This window comes from Erigeron canadensis, chromosome 9, assembly GCF_010389155.1.
Source record: "Erigeron canadensis isolate Cc75 chromosome 9, C_canadensis_v1, whole genome shotgun sequence".
Classification (NCBI taxonomy): Eukaryota; Viridiplantae; Streptophyta; class Magnoliopsida; order Asterales; family Asteraceae; genus Erigeron; species Erigeron canadensis.
The window spans coordinates 30356180-30377852 of record NC_057769.1 but is presented as its reverse complement, the minus strand read 5'-3'; the positions used below and the strand labels follow the sequence as shown (position 1 = coordinate 30377852).

The window sequence follows — 21673 nt, the reverse complement described above, 5'->3', positions numbered from 1 at the left end:
AGTTTTCATGCTGTGTCCAAGTATACTTGTGATATTTATAAGGTTAAGTATTCCGGAGTGTAAGTAACTTTGCAACTTTTTCTATTGTGTGGATGCATCAAAACTTTTGAACATTTTATGTAAGTATCTCACTAAATTGAACACTTAATGTAAAATTTTTACGTTTACCAATCAAAATCTTTTACGTGACCGGCTCATATAGTTGTCACGTATACATTTTTACATTATGCGTTCAATTTAGCGAGATACTTACATAAAATGTTCAAAATTTTTGATGCATATATACAATAGAAAAAGTTGTAAAGTTACTTACACTCCGAGATACCAAACCCATATTTAAACTCTTTTTATCAAAAGGTATTACTGCCATACTCACTAAAAGCAAGTGTCAACCTAGAAGGCTAAAAAATAAGCACAAAATGTAGTCATACCTGATTACCTAAGCTGCACTTAGCGCTATAATGCGCACTTAGTGCGCTACAAGTAAAATGAGCATAATTGTAGTAGAATGGTTAATAGAATTTATTTATTAATATTCCCTGAACTCGTTGAAATGTGGAATTTTGAATGAATTAAAGTATGAACTACCTAATGAAGTACGTTAATAAATACAAATCAATCTTGACAGTATTGGTAGAAGAGCTAAGAAGCATTATTTACAACTTGCTAAACCCCCAAATGTGCAATGGACAATCATCAAACTTAAGTATGTTTCAAATATCACTAATGACATTATTTGATTACCAGTAGGTATAACAAATCATCTTCACCATATTAATACAGTTCACTTTGGAGCACATAACATGAAATATTGAACAGCAAGCAACCTAACAAAATCACTTTTGTTACCTCTCTTGTTAATACCACTTGGGCTAATTTAAGTAGTTTCGTTTGTTTGTTAGATTATAAATCTAGTCGATCATATTCTTTCACATATAGATGTGTCAACTTGTATATAAAATAAAAGGTTTGATACAGTATTTTGTGTCTATCATTTGGCGATAATTTTGGAAAAGGGCTAAATTATTGTTTGTTTATTTGTTTTTCAAAGCAGCAGTTGAAACATTGCACTCGGATATATAGATTACACAAACTCATTGCGTAGCTAACCAATTGATTCATTTGCCTTCCATAAAAAACCAATTGATTCATTTTTCTTTTGGACTGAAAAAGAAATATTATATATTAATTAATAACAAGAAACTAGAGACCAAAAGTAGAAATAAATCCAGATCGATATACAACAATTACACAACCCAAATTCTTTTCTCCAAGGAGCCAAGGACAACAAAAGTTTTAGTTAATTATAGGTAACCCGAGGCGTGAGTAAAACCTCACCAGTAGAGATCGAGCTACCGGTTTTCATTCCACAACATTTTTGATACTATCCCATATAAGTATATAACCCCCACCAGTCGATCTCTTTTAGATAATCCACTTGTGTCCAGTTGTATAATATCCAGCCTCAACAATAAGTTATTGTACGCATCTTTATTTTCTATTATCAAGCAACAGGTACAAAGACATACTTGGTGTATATATATGTAGAATACCACATTAATGAACCACATTATATATAGTATTGCTCAAGGTTTGTCTTACTATTGAGTTCCCTGGAGAATAGGTTTCTGAAGAAATCAATACCAGTTACCCTCTTAAACTTTGGAGGTGTTTCAGGAGTGATTAGGCTTGCTGCTGGTCCTATCTCACCATCCAAATTCGGGCTTAGAAATGTGGCTATGGACAACCTCTCTTTCTCTGAGTTGACAATTGCTCTATGCTCAATGCTTTTATACCGTCCATTTGTTAGTATCTGAAATAAGGAAATGAATCACATCTTTCGTCAATTTCTTATAAAACACGTATCAAATTAAAGCGTTAAATATAAGTGACGACTAAAGGAAAGAAATTACCTCGATGATCTCTCCAATATTTAAAATAAAAGCATTTGGAAGTGCTTTAACCGGGATCCAAATGTCATCCTTTTTTATCTGGAGACCTGCTACATCGTTAAGTTCGAGAAGAAAGGTGATCCCAACAGCATCAGAATGAGGGGTGAGACCCATTACTTGCTCTGGTTGTGGACATGGTGGGTAGTAGTTCATCCTCATTGACTGCATTGACCCTTCATCGAATAGTTCCATCATGTCTTTAGTTTCCATCTTCAAAGCTTTTGCAATGTAGAGTAGAGTTTTTATAGCCGCATCCTTAACTGCTTCCGAATAAGCTTCTATAGTGTCTCTGTTTTCAAAGGATAACTATCAGATTTTTATATCGACCACTGTAACCCATAAAGATTTTTAGCTGAAACGGAAAAACCGTTCAATTTTTCACATATCTTGTGCACAATTAATCATGGAATGTGCATATACACAACCAAATAATTTACTAGCTAGTCTTTGCACAGAAAGTCATGTGAAACATACTTATCTTACCCCTATTTCATATTTTTGGTTATACTAGGTTATACAATATATATATATATATATATAGGGAAAAGGGAATATAGGAGAGATGGAGGAGTCTGTGAATGACCTGAATGGAAGGGGTAGATTTGGAAACAAGTGTGACTTTCTCATATGATGAGGGAGGGTAGTCAAGAAGAACATGTCAGCCCAATCAAGCTTTTGGTCCTCAGACACCACAAATGCTTGTCCAAATCCCTCCACGTCATCTTCCTTTTGCCAAAACTTCTTTTTTTCCTCCAATGACAACTTGAAGAATTCTTGTGTTTCTTCCTTCACTTTCTCCAGCAATATCTCACTCACCCCATGATTTATTATCTGCCAAATATGTCGTTTGATTAATCATTATTAGTACTTCAAACAATGCAAGCCTTATATTATACTGTATGCAATTTACACAAAGTAATGTACCTGAAAGAAACCCCAATCTTTACAAGCAAGGTGTAGTTTTTCTAGTTCAGATTCAGATGATAACTTCTCCATATCAATTATGGGTACCTCGGGCAAGGAAGACGGTAGCGAGGATACGACAAGCGGATCCTCAAGGCGTATGTATCGGGGCGGAACCTTGTCAAGTCGTTCCTTGGCTAATTCTTGTACACTAGGGACCAAAATTGAACTCCCCAAACCTCTTCCTTTTGCATCCATGGTCTATATTTATGTCTCTCACCCTCTTAATTGTGCTTCTATATTATACATATACATACATACAACAATGTATATAAGTGGAGATTTATGACTTATCTATCTCCGCCTTCGATTTTTTTGCTACCTTTTACAAATGTTACACTCTAGCTAGCACTCAAGCTTTATAGTAATGGATTAGAGCAACTCACACGACACGTCATCTAGCTGCCACGTAACACCCAATGGCATGGCTCTTTTTTGCAACGTCACCACCACGCCAGAAAACATTAATAAACTACACCCTGCCACGAAATTGTTGATAAGGAACAAGAAAAACCAAAATAAAAATTTATCAAGCTAAAAATAGTACGGAATAAAAATTGGTATACAATAAAATTACCCATACATCTAAGCAAAAAGACATGATAAACTCACAATTTTTGTATCCATCTAGTCATCTACAACAATACTTATATCAATTCCGTTTTTCACAAATTTTCTATCCCAATACCGTATTTGACGTTCGGAAAGGTTAGGTCCCAGTTATTATATGATGTATGTATTGGTGTAGATTTATAAAAGGAGTTGTGAATTGTCACTACCCAAGCAATAATAACAACTTATCAAACTTAAAAAAACAAATAACCCTTGAAAGGAGTTGTGAGCTTATAATTATCACTACCCAAACAACAATAACAATAACAACTTAATTATCTAACTAAAAAAGACTCAAAAAGAAATATATTATGTATACAAAAACTGAATCAAATGATCAAATAATCATCCAAAATTATTAATAAGTCATATTATTTTCTGTTATTTATGTTTTAGTACAAAAATCTGGAAAATAGCTACATGGGTATACAATAATAATCAATCAGACACAAAAAAGTATCAAACTGTATAATAAGGAAACAAAAAACTAACCTTTTAAGAGCTAATAACGACCCCAGCCAGATGAGAACTTTCAGTGAGGACTTTAAACAAACAGATGGTGTGCAAGTGGTTTTTTGAGATATGAAAAGCTGTAGTTATATAGAGATAAAAGAGAGATAAGAAGAAGATGGGAAGTCGGCTGTAGGCTGTAGCTTGGAGAGTTTGACTTTGACATATGAGCTTCCAAGAAGGGTGACATTTTGAAAATGTCACCTGGACCCACCACCACCTGCTCTTCTCTTCCATATACAAAGTATACAACAAAACTATATTTCCTCCCTCCCTCCTGTATTTTGAAAATGTCACCTGTATTTTCAAATATAAATTACTTTTTAAAAGTTACAATAACATTTTTGTGGTGATTATCTGCTTGTGTGAATTGAATATCAGCATTTTTTGTATAAATTAGTGATATTTTTCTTTGTGACTTCATAGTAGCAGCTTTGTCTTAATTACTGATCATTTGCTTGCGATTTGCGAATTAAATTTAGCATTTAAATGTTAATTAGTTTAGTTGCTGATCATTTGCTTGTGAATTACGTGACAATTAACATTTTCTTGTTAACTAGCCAATCAAGTCTACAAATTGTGCCTTAGCAAGCATACCACATGGGGGTCAAAAGGGCAAATGACCCTCCAAATTTAGATTTTGTATTTTTCATCGATGGTTAAAAATTTCCTATACGTTTTCAACATTTTGACACATTTTATATTTATTTTTCACGAAATTTTTAGTTTTATCATTTTTGAAAGTTTTTTATGATACCGCATCTGCAAGCATGAGTTTATCTTCATAAGATTCGGATATAGCAATAATGTTCGAGTGGAATGTATAAGGTGGTGTTAAGTTTGAGACATGGTCATGGTGATGATGTTTTTTATGTGAAAATGTAAACATGTAAATGTCAGAAATGTAAAAATGTAAGCGTGTATCTATTGTAAAGATCATTGATAAGGGGTGTTTGGTTTCATCTTTTATCATTTTTGCATGAAAGAATTGATTGAATTGGAATTTCAAACTTTTTCTCAAAACTTTTATATCAAAGGAATTTAAAATTTCATCATAAAATGGATGAAATATTGTTTACAAATTTACCAAAAAATAGCATATATTATTTCTTATCTTATTGTTATTATTATTATAATTATTACAATAGGAGATGTTTTTATTTTTATTATTAATATTATATATTATCTTTATATTATTATTTATATTATATTTTTAAATTCAATTATTATTATTTTAATTTATTACTATTATTATTTTTTATTATGTTACTATTAGTTCTTATTTTTTTTCTTTTTTTATTATTACGTTATTATTAAAATTTCTATTATTATCATTTATAGTATAATTTTTATCTTTATTATTATTTATATATTATTAATTATTTTTTATTAATATTATTGTTTTTATTAATAACAGTAAAAATAATAATAATTTACTATTATGTTTATTATCTTATTTAGTATTAATTAATTATTATTTTAATTATTTTTATATATTTTTTACAAGATTTTAATAAAGGGTATTTTTGTCATTTTTCATAGTTTTATTTAGATTTTTTTAACTGAATTCTATTAAATTTTGTCAACCAAACACATGATAAGTCCAAATTCCAATTCCTTTAAAAACATTTTGTGAACCAAACAGCCCTTAAAATATGTTTATTCTGTTACTAAAAGAATACATGCACAATACAATGGTATTAAAGACAATGGATGGTGCTGGCGGAGGTGTTAGTGATCTCTTCTTTACAAATTAGCTTGCTATTAGGGTTTCATCCACCAAACTTAAAATTGTTAATTTGATTATATTCTCATCAAGTTGGCATATATGGAAAACTCAGAATAATGAAGTCTTTTTTGATAAAAAATCTCAACAACTCTTCAAAACATAAAACATTAACTCTCTTGTAGTTGACCACAGGGACGGCTCCAGCTTGGAGGCAGCGGGGTCAGTTGCTCCCACTCTAATTTTAGTACAATGTAATTTTTTAAAATTTAAATGGTATATTTGTAATTTCCTTGTAAAAGTAAAAAAAAATAAGTAGGAAATAAATATAAATGTTACATTCGTTGTCAACTTGTCATAAACTTACTATTTGTATGTCATTGGTCATCAAATCTTAATTTTAAGATAGATTTTTTCATTAAGAGATTAAAAAAACCCGAGTTGTTTTGATTTTTAATATAAAGAATGAAGTATAGTATAGAGAAAAAACTTTCGTTGTTTGGGTATGTAAATGTGTAGTATATTATAGTGGAATTGTTTATAGAAAATGTATTTTCTTTTAATTTATTATATATATTTATCACAAACAATTAATTATAATTATCATAATGTAGAGAATATATATATATATACAAGCTAATTTTAGTATATCCAAAGAAGTATATTTTTTGGGTTTCTTGTATTATATGATTGAATACGTTTTCATTTAATAAGATCATGTTTGATACGTGTGGTCATTATTTATTAAGAAAAACTAGTATTTTTAAATATGAGTATTAGACCTGGTGTAGATAACAAAATCTTTTGAGGGTTCATTTTCTATATTTTTCAAGCTAGGACTCTTTTTTTGTTTTTTTTTTTCATTTTCGGATACGACTGCTATAAATATAACAAATAACATATAATTTTGCCCCCTCGCAAAAAATTTTCTGGCTCCGTCCCTCGTTGACCATGAGATCATAGTTTAAAGAGTTAGGTTGGAATTTTTGAAACTTATTTTGTTGTAATAATTGGTTTTGATTTTAGCTTTTATATCTTTTCTAACTTCCCGCCATCTACAATTTAAAAGTCTATAATACTAAAATTATGTTGCTGTTAAACTTTTTTTTCTTTCTTTTGAAACTAGTGTTATACCCGGCCTTGAGCTAACAAAATATGTTTTTTGAAAATATTATTCAGATGAAGAACTAAATTTAAAAATAGTTTCATTATTGCAAGTTATTAATTAATAGTCGATTAATTATTATGTAGATATATCTTTTTAAGTTTCAACGCGATAATGTATATGTATATATTAATAAAGAATTATATAAATGATGCACGAAGATTCATGGTTAAATTGAATATATGGGGTTGGGAATTTTAAAACAAGTATTAAAGTAAAACAAATAAGACAAGATCTTGACCCTTAGATCATGGTTAAATTGATGCACGAAGATTCACGAAGCAATTGATGCGCGATGATATGATGCACGATGATTTATTTTGAAGAAAAAACTATTGTTTAATTTGTTTTACTTCAATACTTATTTTATTTTACCTAAAACTTGAATATATAGGTCCAATTACTAGAAATATGGAGTATCATACAGAATTTGGATCTTAATTCACAATCCTATACAATTAAAATTGCATTTACAACTCTACACGTAACCCAAACACGACTGTAAAATAAACATGGCTGTAAAAAGGAATTTTAGTTGGATGAATAGTTCTTTAATTGCTATTAATGATATCACTTCCTCTCAAAATTATACAAATAAATTAAAGTAGCCTAGATAAATAAAAGCCCATAAAATTCGGTATTAAAAATGTAAATAAAAGATAATTGAAGGCATAAATGGAACCCCAGACCTCCTATAAAGAGTGGATGTTGCCAACCATTTTGGCTATACCTTTGTTTTATACAAGCATCCCTCATTCTCCTATAATTACAGAAAGGTTAAATGAGACCACTCAATTTTCTTTTTTTTTAATGTTTACGTCACGGATTGAAGTTCATGCCTCTGGAAACAGAGGTTATGGGTTCGATCCTCATGCCCAGCAAGGCTGGAGGTTCTTTTCTACCTATGGTAGAACCTGGAAGCAGCCTCTCTACCTTTGGTAAGGATAAGACTGTCTACATATCAACCTCCCCCATACACCGTCGAAGACGGTATTGGGACTCAAAACCCGTATAAGACGGCATTGGGAGTTACTTACTTACGTCACGGACGGCTAGCTGTTTTATCCGTACGGGCAGGCAGTCGCTAGCGACCCATAAGAGAAAATTTTCAATTTAACCGCCACAGAAGACATTTTAATAGTTACGGTTAACATGAAGTTATTTTAAGTAGTATATAATATAATAAGAGAAAATGGAGTATGTGGCTGTTGGACACTTAAGCTTGGGTGTAGAACCCCTCATATACTAATTTTTTAATATATCTATAAATGCTTGGCCCCCATTTTTTTATGGATTAAAAAAAAAGATGTAATGAGTTTTACACCCAAACTTGAATAGCCAGATAAACTCTAACCTCGATATAATAGGTATATAATTTTCTTTAGACTTTCATTTGAAAAGAGAAATAAATTTGGGCTAACACAACATAGAAATTTACGAGAGGATAATTGAAGTCAAACTTAAACAAAGACATAGTAGTGGGCCTGCAAATTCTACCAATGGACGTTATATTCGAATATTTGAAAAGAAAAAAAAAAAGAAAAGAGAGATAGTAGAAGAAAAAAGAAAGACGCCTGCCTCCATTACCATTTCCCACCACCAAATTCGCAAATTCTCTCTCACAGAATCAGTATTTCTATCAATACAAAACATATTCCAATTACTTTGCAAACTTTTATTTGTTGATTTTCCGTTTCAATTTCATCTCACCGCCGCTGCTCAAAACCCTAATTACTATTCGCTTAGCGTAGCGGTGAACTAAGTAATTTCTCTTTCCTTTTCTCTCTCTCTCTCTCTATATATATATATATTATATGTGTGTGTGTGTGTGATATAAATATTGTTTGAAAATGTTAAGTTAGCTGATTGTGTTATGTGATTAGTTTTAGAAAAGTGTCGATCATGTTTTGATTAACTTAATTGAAGTTTCTGTCTAGTATTAGTAATGGATTGTTAGTAGATATCGAAGCGGATGGTCCGAAATATATAGGTTTATTTATGTAGCTTTTGAGCGTATGGATTGCGTTTCAAGAACGGCGTTATGAAAAAGCACGTCTCTACCTGCTTTTTCAATAACGAGTTTTGTATCTAAGGAAATAATCACATAATATTTCTTGAAATGCGAACCTAAACACATGCGGACCGAATGATTTTTATATCTACTTTTTAAAAGTTGTGGTGGATTTTAAAGAACTGTATGATGACTTGAACTGGTAGGTGCTTTTAAATTGGGTAAACTAACACACACATACACACAGGGTATTTTTGGTGACAACATAGCGAATTATTTCACAACCGAACTATAAATTTCAGTTTGACTTAAGAATCTTAATGCTATATATTTGTGGAATGATGTTAACTTTATGAAATATATGGTAAACGGAAGGTGATTTTGGGTTGATGTAATTGGTCTACCTTATTAGATAGTTATGCTTGGGTTAATGTGTATGAAGCTATATGAATGATTGCTTGAATTCACTCGTTGACTCTAATTTAATGCTGTTTGTGGTTGGGGATTAGGTTACAGAAATGGATGTTAACGGGAAAGATGATTTGAAAGAACCACTTTTGCCACCCTCTGATGCTGTTGTACTTGATATAAAATCGACTCCGAGCATGCATAAAGGGGTTAGAACCATTACATTTAAAATAGGTGGGATGGAATGTGCATCATGTTCAATGTCCATCGAATCTTTACTTCAGAAACTGAATGGTATTGAGAGCGTCGTTGTGTCAGCACTTCAAGGCCAGGCTGTAGTGAAATACGTGCCAGATCTTGTTGATGTAAGTTATATTGATTGCTACTAGTATTAACTGTCATGTTTACATTATAATATTGATAAATATAAGGAAGGTGGTGGTGAATATAGAGATTTTATTAGCTCATTGTTGAATGTTTAAAAGAAATATAGACTTGTGGTAGTTCCGAAAATACCAGAAAAGTTACTTCTGATGATATGCAAGATAAAATTCTTGTTGTTCGTATTCTTGTTCTTTGTGTCAAAATTCCAGGTAAAAACGATAAAAGAAACCGTTGAAGATGCTGGTTTTGAAGTCACTGATTTTTTAGAGCAAGACATTGCAGTATGTCGACTCAAATTAAAGGGAATGATGTGTACGAGTTGCTCCGAGTCAATTGAGCGTGTCCTTTTGATGGTTGAAGGTGTGAAAAAGGCGGTTGTTGGTTTAGCTCTTGAAGAAGCAAAGGTAAACTATGATCCAAATGTGACCAATACTGATCGCATTATTGAAGCAGTGGAAGATGCTGGTTTTGGGGCAGATCTTATAGGGTCTGGAAATGATGGAAACAAAGTGCATATAAAACTTGAAGGTATTGTCTTTCCAGAAGATATGACAGCCATCAAGTCTTCGTTGGAGTCCCTTAGTGGAGTAAATCATATTGACTTTAATATGGAAGACTGTAAGGTAACTGTTGGATATGATCCAGATTTGATCGGTCCAAGGTCACTTATACAGTTCATCCAAGAAGCTGGTACCGGCTCTGCTAATTATCAGGCTGGATTATACATTCCAGAAAGACGACATGAAACAGAAAAAAACCATGAGATGAAAATGTACAGAAACCAGTTTTTGTGGAGCTGCGTCTTTTCGATTCCACTATTGTTGTTCTCTATGGTACTCCCTATGATGCCTCCTTATGGAAATTGGTTGATGTATAAAGTTCATAACATGCTTACTGTTGGAATGGTTCTGAGATGGATCCTCTGTACACCGGTGCAGTTCATCATTGGTAAAAGGTAAGGTTAATTACTATATCCATTTCTTGTAATAATCATACAATTATGGTAGTAATTCACTTGTATTGTTTTTATGTTTCATGTCAGGTTTTATGTTGGATCATATCATGCCCTGAGGCGAAGATCGGCTAATATGGATGTTTTGGTTGCTCTCGGCACTAATGCTGCTTACTTTTACTCTGTATACACAGTAATAAAAGCCCTGATTTCAGATGCATTTGAGGGACAAGATTTCTTTGAGACTAGTACTATGCTGATATCATTTATTCTTCTGGGAAAATATTTGGAGTCTATTGCTAAAGGAAAGACATCTGATGCTTTAGCAAAATTGACGGACCTTGCTCCTGACACAGCTTGCCTTGTGAGAATGGGTGATGATGGAAATGTTATTTCAGAAACTGAAATCAATTCTCAATTAATAGAAAAAAATGACATTCTAAAGATATTTCCTGGGTCAAAGTTTCCCGTTGATGGTACTGTTATTGATGGTCATGGTTATGTGAATGAAAGCATGATTACAGGAGAAGCAATTCCAATTGCTAAAAGTCCTGGTGACAGGGTATGCCAGTTTTGTCTTTCACCCTTCTAACTTTATTTTGGCACTTCTAAATCGGTTAGTATCTTCTTGTGAAATCACAAACAGGTGATTGGTGGCACGGTAAATGAGAATGGATGCTTGTTGATCAAGGCCACTCATATTGGATCAGAGACTGCACTTTCACAAATTGTTCAAATAGTTGAGGCCGCTCAACTTGCAAGAGCTCCTGTACAAAAGTTAGCTGATAAGATATCAAGGTTTTTTGTACCCGCGGTGAGTTGCTTACCTCTATATTCTGCTCATTCTACTAGCCATGGTCTATAAGTGGGTTTTGGTCAGTTTTGGTCAGTGAATGCCAGTTTAGTAGCATATTTTGACGTTCACCGTGCCTATCTTATATGAAGGGCCATGAAACTTTCTGAACTTCAAATGCATATGATTGCTTTTATTGTAAAAGTCACTGCTTGTAACACTTGATTATCAGATTATGATATCCACAAGTTCTTCGAACATTTCGATTGTTGACTTATCAGCATGACTTATCAACATTTCAAACATGGCTTGCCAAACAGTTTTATAAGTTATCAATGGCATATATGAAATTTCCCTAATTTATAAGTGTAGAACAACTAAAAGCATCAGTATATTTATATAATTAAATAAGAGGTACTAATAAGAAAATTCAAGGGAATGGCAGCATTTTAAGGTGCAAGTTGTTTACAAAAAATAACAATTTTCTCATGGAGATGCTTGCTTTATTTTGTAATAGTTCGCATGTGTGTGTTCTGGGGGGTGTAAATGGTCCCCGGAGGTGGATACTTTACTTTTTGGAATGTTTATGTTGTAGAAACGCCAGTTCATTCGTAGAGTCAATCATCTGCCTTGTTAGTACAGGTGGCTTCACACCTTATATTTTTGAGCGGCTTAGTTTGGGTCATGTTCTATATCTAGCTTAATAATAAAGGGTCAAATGCTTCGAAAATTGCTTAAAACGTGTTTTTATTGCTTAAAATTCCCTAAATAATCTCATTCGGGAACTAAGATTGCTATTTGATGAATTGATTCCTCTGAAGTCGGAATTTGTATCCGGTAATTATTCTTGATGAGTGCAACATCCTGAATTTCAGGTTGTTGCTGCTGCTGTTATAACATGGCTGGCGTGGTTTATTCCTGGAGCATTTGGACTTTATCCTAAAAGCTGGATACCAAAAGCTATGGATGAGTTTGAGCTTGCACTACAGTTTGGAATTTCTGTTTTAGTTGTTGCGTGCCCTTGTGCCCTAGGTCTAGCTACACCTACTGCAGTTATGGTTGCCACAGGTAAGGGGGCTACACAAGGTGTCCTCATCAAGGGTGGAAATGCACTTGAAAAAGCCCACAAGGTACTTATTAATGGTTTTGGCATATTGGGTGTGCTTCAGGATACCGTGATTACTTATTGGACGATATTTGAATCCTGTAGGTTAACACAATTGTCTTTGATAAAACGGGAACATTGACTGTTGGAAAACCAGAAGTCGTTAGTGCTGTGCTCTTTTCTGAAATTCCAATGGACGACTTCTGTAATATGGCGATTGCTGTAGAGGTAACTTTATATTTCTGAACTCCTAGATCACTAGATACTGTGGATAGAATTTTGATAGTTTGTGTGCCAATTAATTTTTGAGGTGGCATTATTGGACACGTGTACTATATATGAATCAACTCGAGTTATATTTCATCTCTAATGGGTTGAACAGGTAACTGAAAAATATTACTTTAGCTTAGAAGAGGACAAGTCAAAGAGACTGCCGGAACTTTTTAATGCGTCCAATCTCTTAAATCAATTTATTTACTGTATAAAATTTAGCTTATTATTCAAGTAACATGGTTACCATATGTGTGGAAATGTTTTCCTTTCAAGAAAAAGGTAATATGGTTTTCTGTTGTCATTAGCGGATACAGTATTTTAAAAACGTAACATGTTGGACTGGAAGTTGTTCAGGTCAGCCATACGTCCAGACCCTACTCATTTCAACCTTAACAGTTTCCCCTGTTTCTGACGTGCTATCTAACTTGCCCGTTTTGCAATCTCTAATTGTTAGATTTGTCGAGATTGAAGCTCAGTAAAAATAAACTAATACTGCAGATTTTTGGCACAATCATAATGTTGTTTTTAAATTTACAAATGTTCATATGTTCTAGGCAAATAGTGAACATCCAATAGCAAAAGCGGTTGTTGAGTATGCCAAGAACCAACTGCCTGATCATAAAGTTCAAAACGGGAAGGGGTCGGTGGTGAAAGACTTTGAGGTGCACCCCGGAGCTGGTGTGGGGTGTAAAGTTGGAGATCGAACTGTTTTGGTTGGGAACAAGAAGCTTATGAGGTTATCGAATGTACCAGTTGAGCTTGCGGTGGAGAACTATTTTTCAGACAATGAAAAACTGGCTCGCACTTGCGTAATAGTGGCAATTGATGGGAAGGTTGCTGGTGCTTTTGCAGTTACTGACCCAGTCAAACCAGAGGCTGCACGGGTGATATCTTTTCTCCGGTCAATGAACATTAATAGTATTATGGTAACCGGTGATAACTGGTCAACCGCAACTGCCATCGCAAACGAGGTTGGAATCGAAAATGTGTTTGCTGAGATCGATCCCGTGGGGAAAGCCGACAGAATAAAGGATTTGCAGGTAAACTTGTTTCACTCATGCAGTAATGCCATTCATGTTATTGTAACTTAAACACAAACCATTTATAGGTCATTGGAGGTGGCAAAAACGGGCGTGTTTGGTAACCAGTCAAAATAAGTAATCTGGGTTTGGGTACTAACGTTGGTTGAATTTACTCGACTGTTCATTTTTGAAGTTCTATTGGTAATTACTGTCTCCAAATGTTTATTATCTAATAGTTTCGCTTGTTTGAATGAAATGAGTTACGAGATTGAATGCATTGAAATTTGAATTTGGGTGTATGACTCATTTGGCACAATCCCTTTAAAGCTAACATTTTTATCTCACCCACCTGAAGTAAATGCATTGACATTGCCACTGTTAATATATAACATATTTTACAGAAGTCTGACATTGCTAATCAATAATAGTCCAACCAAAGTTGGCCAGGTAATTGTCTGAGCAGCAATTCCTCCAGACCACTGATTTACTTGCTATGATTAGCTTTTAAACCATGTTTATGTAAATAATAAAACAAATTCACAGGCGAGAGGGAAAGTAGTTGCAATGGTGGGAGACGGAATAAACGACTCACCTGCTCTCGTTGCAGCCAATGTGGGGATGGCGATTGGTGCAGGAACTGATGTAGCTATTGAAGCGGCTGATATAGTGCTCATCAAAAGCAATTTAGAAGATGTGATCACAGCCATCGATCTCTCAAGAAAGACAATATCACGTATTCACCTTAACTATGTGTGGGCCCTTGGTTACAACATACTCGGCATGCCAATTGCAGCTGGAGTGCTGTTCCCATTCACAGGAATCCGGTTACCTCCTTGGTTGGCTGGAGCTCTCATGGCTGCTTCTTCTATTAGTGTGGTCTGTTCTTCACTCCTCTTGCAGACTTATAAGAAGCCTTTTACGTACACAAAGTGAAAAAAAAAAAAAAAACATTACGAGTAGTTTGTAATTTACATCTTTGCTTTCAGCTCTGAATAAACGGCTGGAAAAGTACATAAGTTGAGCCATTTAACAAAAACATTACATACTCATTATTTGTAATGTTATTCCCTGATTCGTTTAGATTGTCAATTTGTTCTGGTTTTTTAGTTTTTCGTTTTTATTTCCTTATGTGACTAAAGTTGGGTTAACATTTTTCCATTGCCTGTTAGTTTTCGTTACGTATCATCTACACATGAAAATGAATACAGAACATATAGTATGAGAGCTACTTTTTCTCAGTTTTTTACTGCACTGTATTTTTTTAGGATCTGGGGATTGTAATGTGCCATTATTTTTGTACCTCTTGTTGCAATGCTAAGTAGTAATTGTTTTGTTATATGTTGATTATAGTTTTTGTAAACGGTAAAAGAATATCACAGTGATTTAACCTGTGTAAGTGAGAACTTACCTTTTTATGACAATGCTGGCCATGTGTCTTCTTGGTATGTTTTAGTTTGAATTTAACATAAAAAAATGACTCTCTATTTAGTTTTGTAGCGAGTCTTAATGAACCTAGTTGGATTTGAACTATGATCCAGAAACAGTAGTACAGAAGATGGGTTCCCCTTTCCTGGCATGTGACATGTGTGCTCAGGTTATATACTCTTTCGCTTTTAGTCTTTAAACTTTCCGACATTAGTTCTCAAAGATCTTCGTTGCCATGAAGACGGCAACATCTCCAAGTTTATGAATTATGATCTTCATTCATGATCATAAACAACTGGTTCCATAACAGAAATAAATGATTCTGAGGACTTGCAACGAAGTGATATCAAGTTTCCGGATCAAAAGATCCCATTCTTCATTCTCAACCCAAATTTCATAATATGCATTATGCGATAACATAGATACCCAGATTCGTAATGTGGATCCCATTTTTGCCGATATGTGATATAAAATTGCATCAAAGCAAGTTTAATTCCATCCCTCATTCATTAAGGTGACAAAACTATTTAAGTTGCGACACTTTGCTAAGCTGTAGTGTAAAGATGTTGATTTTTTTCAATCGCAATAGAAACTACCATCATTACAAAAGCATCATCAGGCTAGCAAGCAACCTTGCAAGTTTCACGGTCGCATTCGGACAAAAACAGGAACTTGAAGATGATAATATAGGCCATGCTGCAAAATATCATCTATGGTATATAATTATTTGAAGAAAGATTAAATAAAACATACATCTATATGTAGACGCAAAAATAAAACTTAAGAAATTTTGTATAATAAGGATTAAGGAGTGAGTACCAAAGAACCGAAGAAGTAGCATAGAACAAAGATCACACCCTATGTTAATATAAGCAAAAATAAATAAAAAGAGATAAAGATATTAATGTTTGGAAAAATCTCTTGGACTATGGAAAGATCCATTTTATGCAAAATGGTTGGAGTTTTTTTTATTAAAAAGCGTTTGTTGATTATAACAACTTAACAAGTAAGGTTAGATGGAGTGTAAAACCAATTGCCATTGTTTTTTAAGATAAAGGTAAAAAAAAAAATTAATCCTTACTCACTACAGAATTATCTCTTTATGCACTTTTGTTATATGTTTTTGGTAAAAATAAAATTAAGCAAAGAAATCTAATTTGAAGAAATATTTTTTGTCTTTTGAAAATTTTAAATGATAAATCATTCTCATATCTCTATAAAACCAAAATTCCACCAAATGATGGTAAAATTCTTTTCTTTCATATAATCAAACACATCAAATTCGATTCATATTTTATCATAGTCAAATGCGACCTAAGACAGAAGTATTGGGTATAGTTTAGAGTTTTAACCAATAAAGATCCATAGCATTGATTTAAGGTTGATAAATGTTTAGAATTCAAGGGACCAGAAGTGAAACAAAAAAAAAGTTATATCTAAACTTGAACATGATAAAAATATGAAGGGGTTTATGTATATAAACATCATAAAATCATATTAGGGTTTCATTGTTTTCTTCATCTTTTTTCTTCCACCCACCATAATCTCCACCTTATCGCAAGTACAATACCTGTAGACTCTATTTTATTTTATTTTAAGCCAAAGGTATATTCCATCTTCATCCACTAAAACCCCAATTATAGACAACACCACATCTTATTGGCTAAAAGAAAACAAATCATACATCTTGATTGATTACAAACCCAACAACAAGATCATCAACACCAAGACCATCATCACCGTCATCTAAATCCCTATCCAAATCCATATTGTCACCCATGACCCATCCCTGACCAACAACCTCATCTTTAACACCCGTTAGAGGGTAGTGTTTGATCATACCCGTTCAAACCCATCAAATCTGAGTCACCTATCCCTTCACCAACAACCCCGTTACTAACACCCATTAGCATAGTTTAATCGTATCGGTCAGAATATCACTGGTATTCCGAAAGGTAATGTAAGTACGAGCTTAGGTATGGCAACCAGTTACTGGGGGAAATGGCTGACAAGTCTCTTCTGATTGCAATTCAAACCACCGATTACATCTGTTTCGCCTAAAACAGATCGAATAAACGGTAAATTGTATCTAAAATATAAATTTTAAGCTGATTTCGGACTTACATTTATATTATGGGCGGGGCAAGTTGTTGGGCAATTTACCTTATCTGATTCACAGAAACGCAAAGGTCTAAATATGTCGCCATAAGAAAAGAGGCGGTATTTTAAGTTAGGATTATAGGTTAGGGTTTTGGAGGACATCTTATCTTAATGTTTATTATTAGAGTGTTTCATAATTATGGTCATTTATTACACACGTTTACGGTTCAAACCTATAACCTCTCGATAAAAACCCCAGGTGATTTGAATTGATTTAACAATTACGAATTACTTAAACTTGCAAGTGAAAATGGACTTTATATAAGCATCATATTAGATGTCATCCAAAACCCTAACCTAAAATTCTACCTTAAAACACCGTTTCTTCTCTCATGGGCATATTTGGATCGTTGCATTTTCTGTGAACCGTATAGGGTTAATTGACCTACTACTCGCCCGACCCGTAATATAAATGCAATTCTGGATCAGCTAAAGATTTACGTTTTAGATTTAAGTCGTTGTTTATTTGATATGTTTTAGGCAAAATAGATGTAATCGGTGGTTCGAAAGTAAACAAATTTATATCTTGGCAATTGGGTGAGTATTGTCAGGCATTTAGTCAGATAACTTGGTTGTTGGGCCTAATCTTGGATTTACAGTACTAGTACCAGGTTCGGACCTTCAGTCACACTATTCGAGTGGGTGTTAATGATGGCGTTGTTGGTTAGAGAATGAATGACATAGATTAGATTGATTTGGACAGGCCCTGTCAAAAACTATCGCCAACTGGTGTTAATGATGAGGTTGTTGGTGAAAGCATGGGTGGCATAGATTTCATGGATTAGGATAGTGATTGTGATGATGGTGGTTTTGGCGTCGATGAGAATTCTGTTGGAGTTTTAGTCGATCAAGATGTGGTTTCGTTGTTGTTGTAGCCAATGAAGATGTTTCTGTTGCCGCTTGGATTTTAATAGATGATGATGGGATCATGACTTCCCCGAAAAAGGAAAAAAGAGCATTTATGTATTTTATTTATGTCCGATTATAGAATTAAATGATAGTTGGTACAAAGAGAATTTCATATAAGAGAAGAAATGGTGGTTAATCACACAAATGAGCTAAACTTCTTATTGAATATGTGGTAATAGTCTAGTGGTACCTATGACCCATGATGCTTAGGGCCCACCAGGGAAGTCTTAAATGACTAGGGTTCGATCCTTCGGGGTCCCCATATCTTGTGGAAAATAAGTGGATGTGTTTCAACGGCACCTAAAGCCTAACAGGGTGGTATATGTGGGTATCCAAGCTAAGGGATATCGGGGACAGGGTCCTTCCTTCAACCTTTTGTTTACTCTGCCTATATACACGAGTAACGGACATAACAACTTAACTTCCATTCTATACGTACAACTTCATCCATTTAACTATCAATGTCTACGAAAGACCCTCGTGAACTATAAAACTATTGCATATGGTATCCATGTATTATTACAACTACTACATATGATATATGATATGTAACAATAGTAGATAGAATTAAATGAAAAAATGATAGATTTAAATGATAGTACCTAGAATTTCAAGGAAAAAAATGGTAGAATTAAATGTACAATAAAATTAAAAGCAAGCCAGGTTTAATGAATAAAAGGCAAAGATGTAGTTGGCAAGACTTGCAAGCAAAACTGGCCTATAAAAAGATGTGTCATGTGTACACGCTAAATATTGTCAAAAAGTGCCAAAACTTGTAAAAAACCGGTGTGTGCTGCCAAAACTTGTCGTAACTGGAAAATAAAAATTTGTCGAATTTTGTAAAAGTGGTAGGATTTTGTAAAAAGTTTAATCCTTACTCACTACAATTTTTTTTTTTTATAATTTAATATATTTTTTATCTTTTGAAAATTTTAAATGATGAATGAAATGAAAAATCATTCTCATATCACTTTAAAACCCAAATTCCACCAAATGAAGTAAAATTCTTTTCTTTTAGATAATCAACACATAACAAATTCGATTCATATTTTATCATTAGTCAAATGCGACCTAAGATAGAAGTATAAAGTATTGGGTATAGTTTAGAGTTTTAACCAATAAAGATATCCATACATTGCATTGTTATATACGCAAGGTCAAATTGTCAAATAAAAATGAGGACTTTTAAGACCAACCCCTAAAATTCTTTGGCACCACTTCACTGTTAAGTCTGCCTACTAAATAAGTTCCCAGCAACACAAGTGAGGTAACCCATCAATCTTTTAAACTTTTTTTGTTTTTTTCATTGTATTTTGTAGTGTATGGTTATATTTACAAATATCAATCTGGGTCAATCTTATTACTATTATTTTTTTTTTATCAGTATGGATATTTTTAAATCATTTTGTAAATTTAGCTAAAAAAGGTTGCATCTTTGACTTGGGATTTTGTTATAGATCAAGTGTGTGAATTTTCATAACTTTAGAGCAATGAATTTGATGAATTTAATGGATGATGAACAATCTTTAGGGTTTATGGAAACCAAGATTTTAAACCCTAGTAATAGTAATACATCTTACTTAAGCTTTGGGAAAGGAAAAAATGATGTTAATGATCATAGTTTAAGTGATGAAGATGAGATGGAAGACGGAAATCACGAAAACATGGCCTTAGTTGTAAAGGGTAGGAAAGGGAATTCGTCACAATGGCAACGAATGAGATGGTCAGATAGTCGAGTTAGGCTTTTGATTCAAGTTGTTGCGTGTGTTGGAGATGATGATGGTACTCATGTTGATGGTGGGTCGGGTAGGAAATCCGCAGGGTGTTTACAGAAAAAGGGTAAGTGGAAAATGGTTTCTAAGGTTATGGTGTCAAAAGGGTGTCAAGTTTCACCTCAACAATGTGAGGATAAGTTTAATGATATGAATAAAAGGTATAAGCGTTTGAATGATATTCTTGGAAAAGGAGTTTCGTGTAGAGTGGTGGAGAATCCGTCTCTTATGGATTCTTTGCCACGGCTATCGTCTAAAATGAAGGAAGATGTTAAGAAGATTTTGAGTTCTAAGCATTTGTTTTATCCAGAAATGTGTGCTTACCATAATGGTCAAAGGATTCCGAATTGTACAGAACTTGATCTTTTGCAGGCTCATGAGTTAGCTGGTGTGGGTCAATGTGGGTCAAAGGGGAATGCTAATGGTACTCATAGTTCTGATGAAGTTGGAGATCATGATGAGAGTGACGATGACGATGATGATGATCATCATGAGAAGCGTGGTGAAGGTGAACGGGAAAAGGGTAATAATGGTTTTCTTGAAGAGATGAATGCATTCCTTGATAATCCCAACAATTCAAAAATGCAAAAGAGAGAGTGGATTAAGATGCAGTTGTTGCAGTTACAAGAACAGCGAATTGAGTATGAAACTGAAGCTCTTGAAATGGAGAAAAGGCGGTTTAAATGGGAAAGATTTTGTGATAGGAAAGATGGAGAGCTTGAGATTTCACGATTGGAGAAGGAGAAGTTGATGTTGGAGAACGAGCGTATGTTATTACAGCTGAAGCATTCGGATTTGGTCATTGACCTCGAGTAGCTGTTGGATCTGTAGTCTTAATGCAGGTATCCTGCTAATAACCCCGAATACCATGTAGAGCAGCATATGAAATGCTTAATCTTTTTATTGTTTCTGTTATCTTGTTTGAAACATGCTAGGAATTTGTAAGTTCTGCAAGCATTTGTGATATATCATGATTTTGATCCGGTCAACATTTGGCGAAAGAGTGGTCAAGACTCAAGAGGGTCGGGTAGGTTGGGTAACGACTGTCAGTAATTCTTAGTGTGGGCTGGACAACACTTTTTGCCTTCCCTTTTCTAAGCTTATACAAATATATTTTGTGAAACATGGTTCTTAAATTACTGTATCACAATGCCGATCTAACTTTTTATATAAAAGAATTTTGGAGGTTCAGTTTTCATAAATGTGCTTTTGCTGGCCTTAATTCTGATTGACCGGTTTCCATCTTAGCTGATTAAACATGCCTCTTGAAACATTTGACAATTTTATACAGGTGTGCTGGAAGCATTGCTAGTCTACCACCACAGTCGATAGTTTCCAAATCTATAGGTTTCCTCAAAGGCTCAGCATTGTTGTTAGTTCAAATCATAGTTGTCAAAGGCGTAGGCGCACCCAATGCCCAATGACCTCAAACGTGGCCTATGCGAGATGCGCAAAAAACGTTGGTCTGGAGGGACAAAAAGTACTTAATTTAAATATTTATAAATAATGAAAAGTAATAGTAAAAAAACCA

The 21673-nt window shown here is 33.8% G+C and overlaps 3 protein-coding genes across 4 annotated transcripts; 2 read left to right on the top strand and 1 right to left on the bottom strand.

The window, feature by feature from the left end:
• Positions 1-1217: 1217 nt before the first annotated feature.
• On the bottom strand, positions 1218-4112 carry LOC122581430 (protein SRG1-like). Its single transcript, XM_043753659.1, has 5 exons — positions 4020-4112; positions 2877-3394; positions 2536-2783; positions 1914-2241; positions 1218-1813 (listed from the first exon to the last, which is right to left on the bottom strand). Exons 2-5 carry the CDS (start codon positions 3111-3113, stop codon positions 1571-1573), a joined length of 1056 nt encoding a protein of 351 aa, XP_043609594.1. The 5' UTR covers positions 3114-3394; positions 4020-4112; the 3' UTR covers positions 1218-1570.
• A 4394-nt stretch (positions 4113-8506) lies between these two features.
• Positions 8507-14956, top strand: LOC122581678 (copper-transporting ATPase HMA4-like). The gene is made up of 9 exons (XM_043753929.1): positions 8507-8690; positions 9449-9712; positions 9941-10686; positions 10774-11245; positions 11330-11497; positions 12352-12606; positions 12687-12809; positions 13409-13894; positions 14420-14956. Exons 2-9 carry the CDS (start codon positions 9458-9460, stop codon positions 14807-14809), a joined length of 2895 nt encoding a protein of 964 aa, XP_043609864.1. The 5' UTR covers positions 8507-8690; positions 9449-9457; the 3' UTR covers positions 14810-14956.
• Positions 14957-19566: 4610 nt separating this feature from the next.
• On the top strand, positions 19567-21673 carry LOC122581303. 2 transcript variants are annotated; one of them, XM_043753504.1, is made up of 2 exons: positions 19567-20984; positions 21434-21673. In XM_043753504.1, the coding sequence occupies exon 1, from the start codon at positions 19861-19863 to the stop codon at positions 20956-20958; it is 1098 nt and encodes a 365-aa protein (XP_043609439.1). In that variant the 5' UTR covers positions 19567-19860; the 3' UTR covers positions 20959-20984; positions 21434-21673. The 2 variants fall into 2 exon arrangements, with proteins under 2 accessions (XP_043609439.1, XP_043609440.1); XM_043753505.1 differs by lacking the exon at positions 21434-21673 and having other exon boundaries at positions 19596-19637; positions 19901-21131.

Coding starts and splice junctions, on each gene's coding strand:
- LOC122581430 (XM_043753659.1), bottom strand. CDS start 3,113: ATGGATGCAAAAGGAAGAGGTTTGGGGAGTTCAATTTTGGTCCCTAGT. Junction 2,784..2,876: donor AAGATTGGGGTTTCTTTCAG/GTACATTACTTT, acceptor CATATTTGGCAG/ATAATAAATCATGGGGTGAG. Junction 1,814..1,913: donor ATATTGGAGAGATCATCGAG/GTAATTTCTTTC, acceptor TCCTTATTTCAG/ATACTAACAAATGGACGGTA.
- LOC122581303 (XM_043753504.1), top strand. CDS start 19,861: ATGAATTTGATGAATTTAATGGATGATGAACAATCTTTAGGGTTTATG.
- LOC122581678 (XM_043753929.1), top strand. CDS start 9,458: ATGGATGTTAACGGGAAAGATGATTTGAAAGAACCACTTTTGCCACCC. Junction 9,713..9,940: donor ACGTGCCAGATCTTGTTGAT/GTAAGTTATATT, acceptor TCAAAATTCCAG/GTAAAAACGATAAAAGAAAC. Junction 10,687..10,773: donor CAGTTCATCATTGGTAAAAG/GTAAGGTTAATT, acceptor GTTTCATGTCAG/GTTTTATGTTGGATCATATC.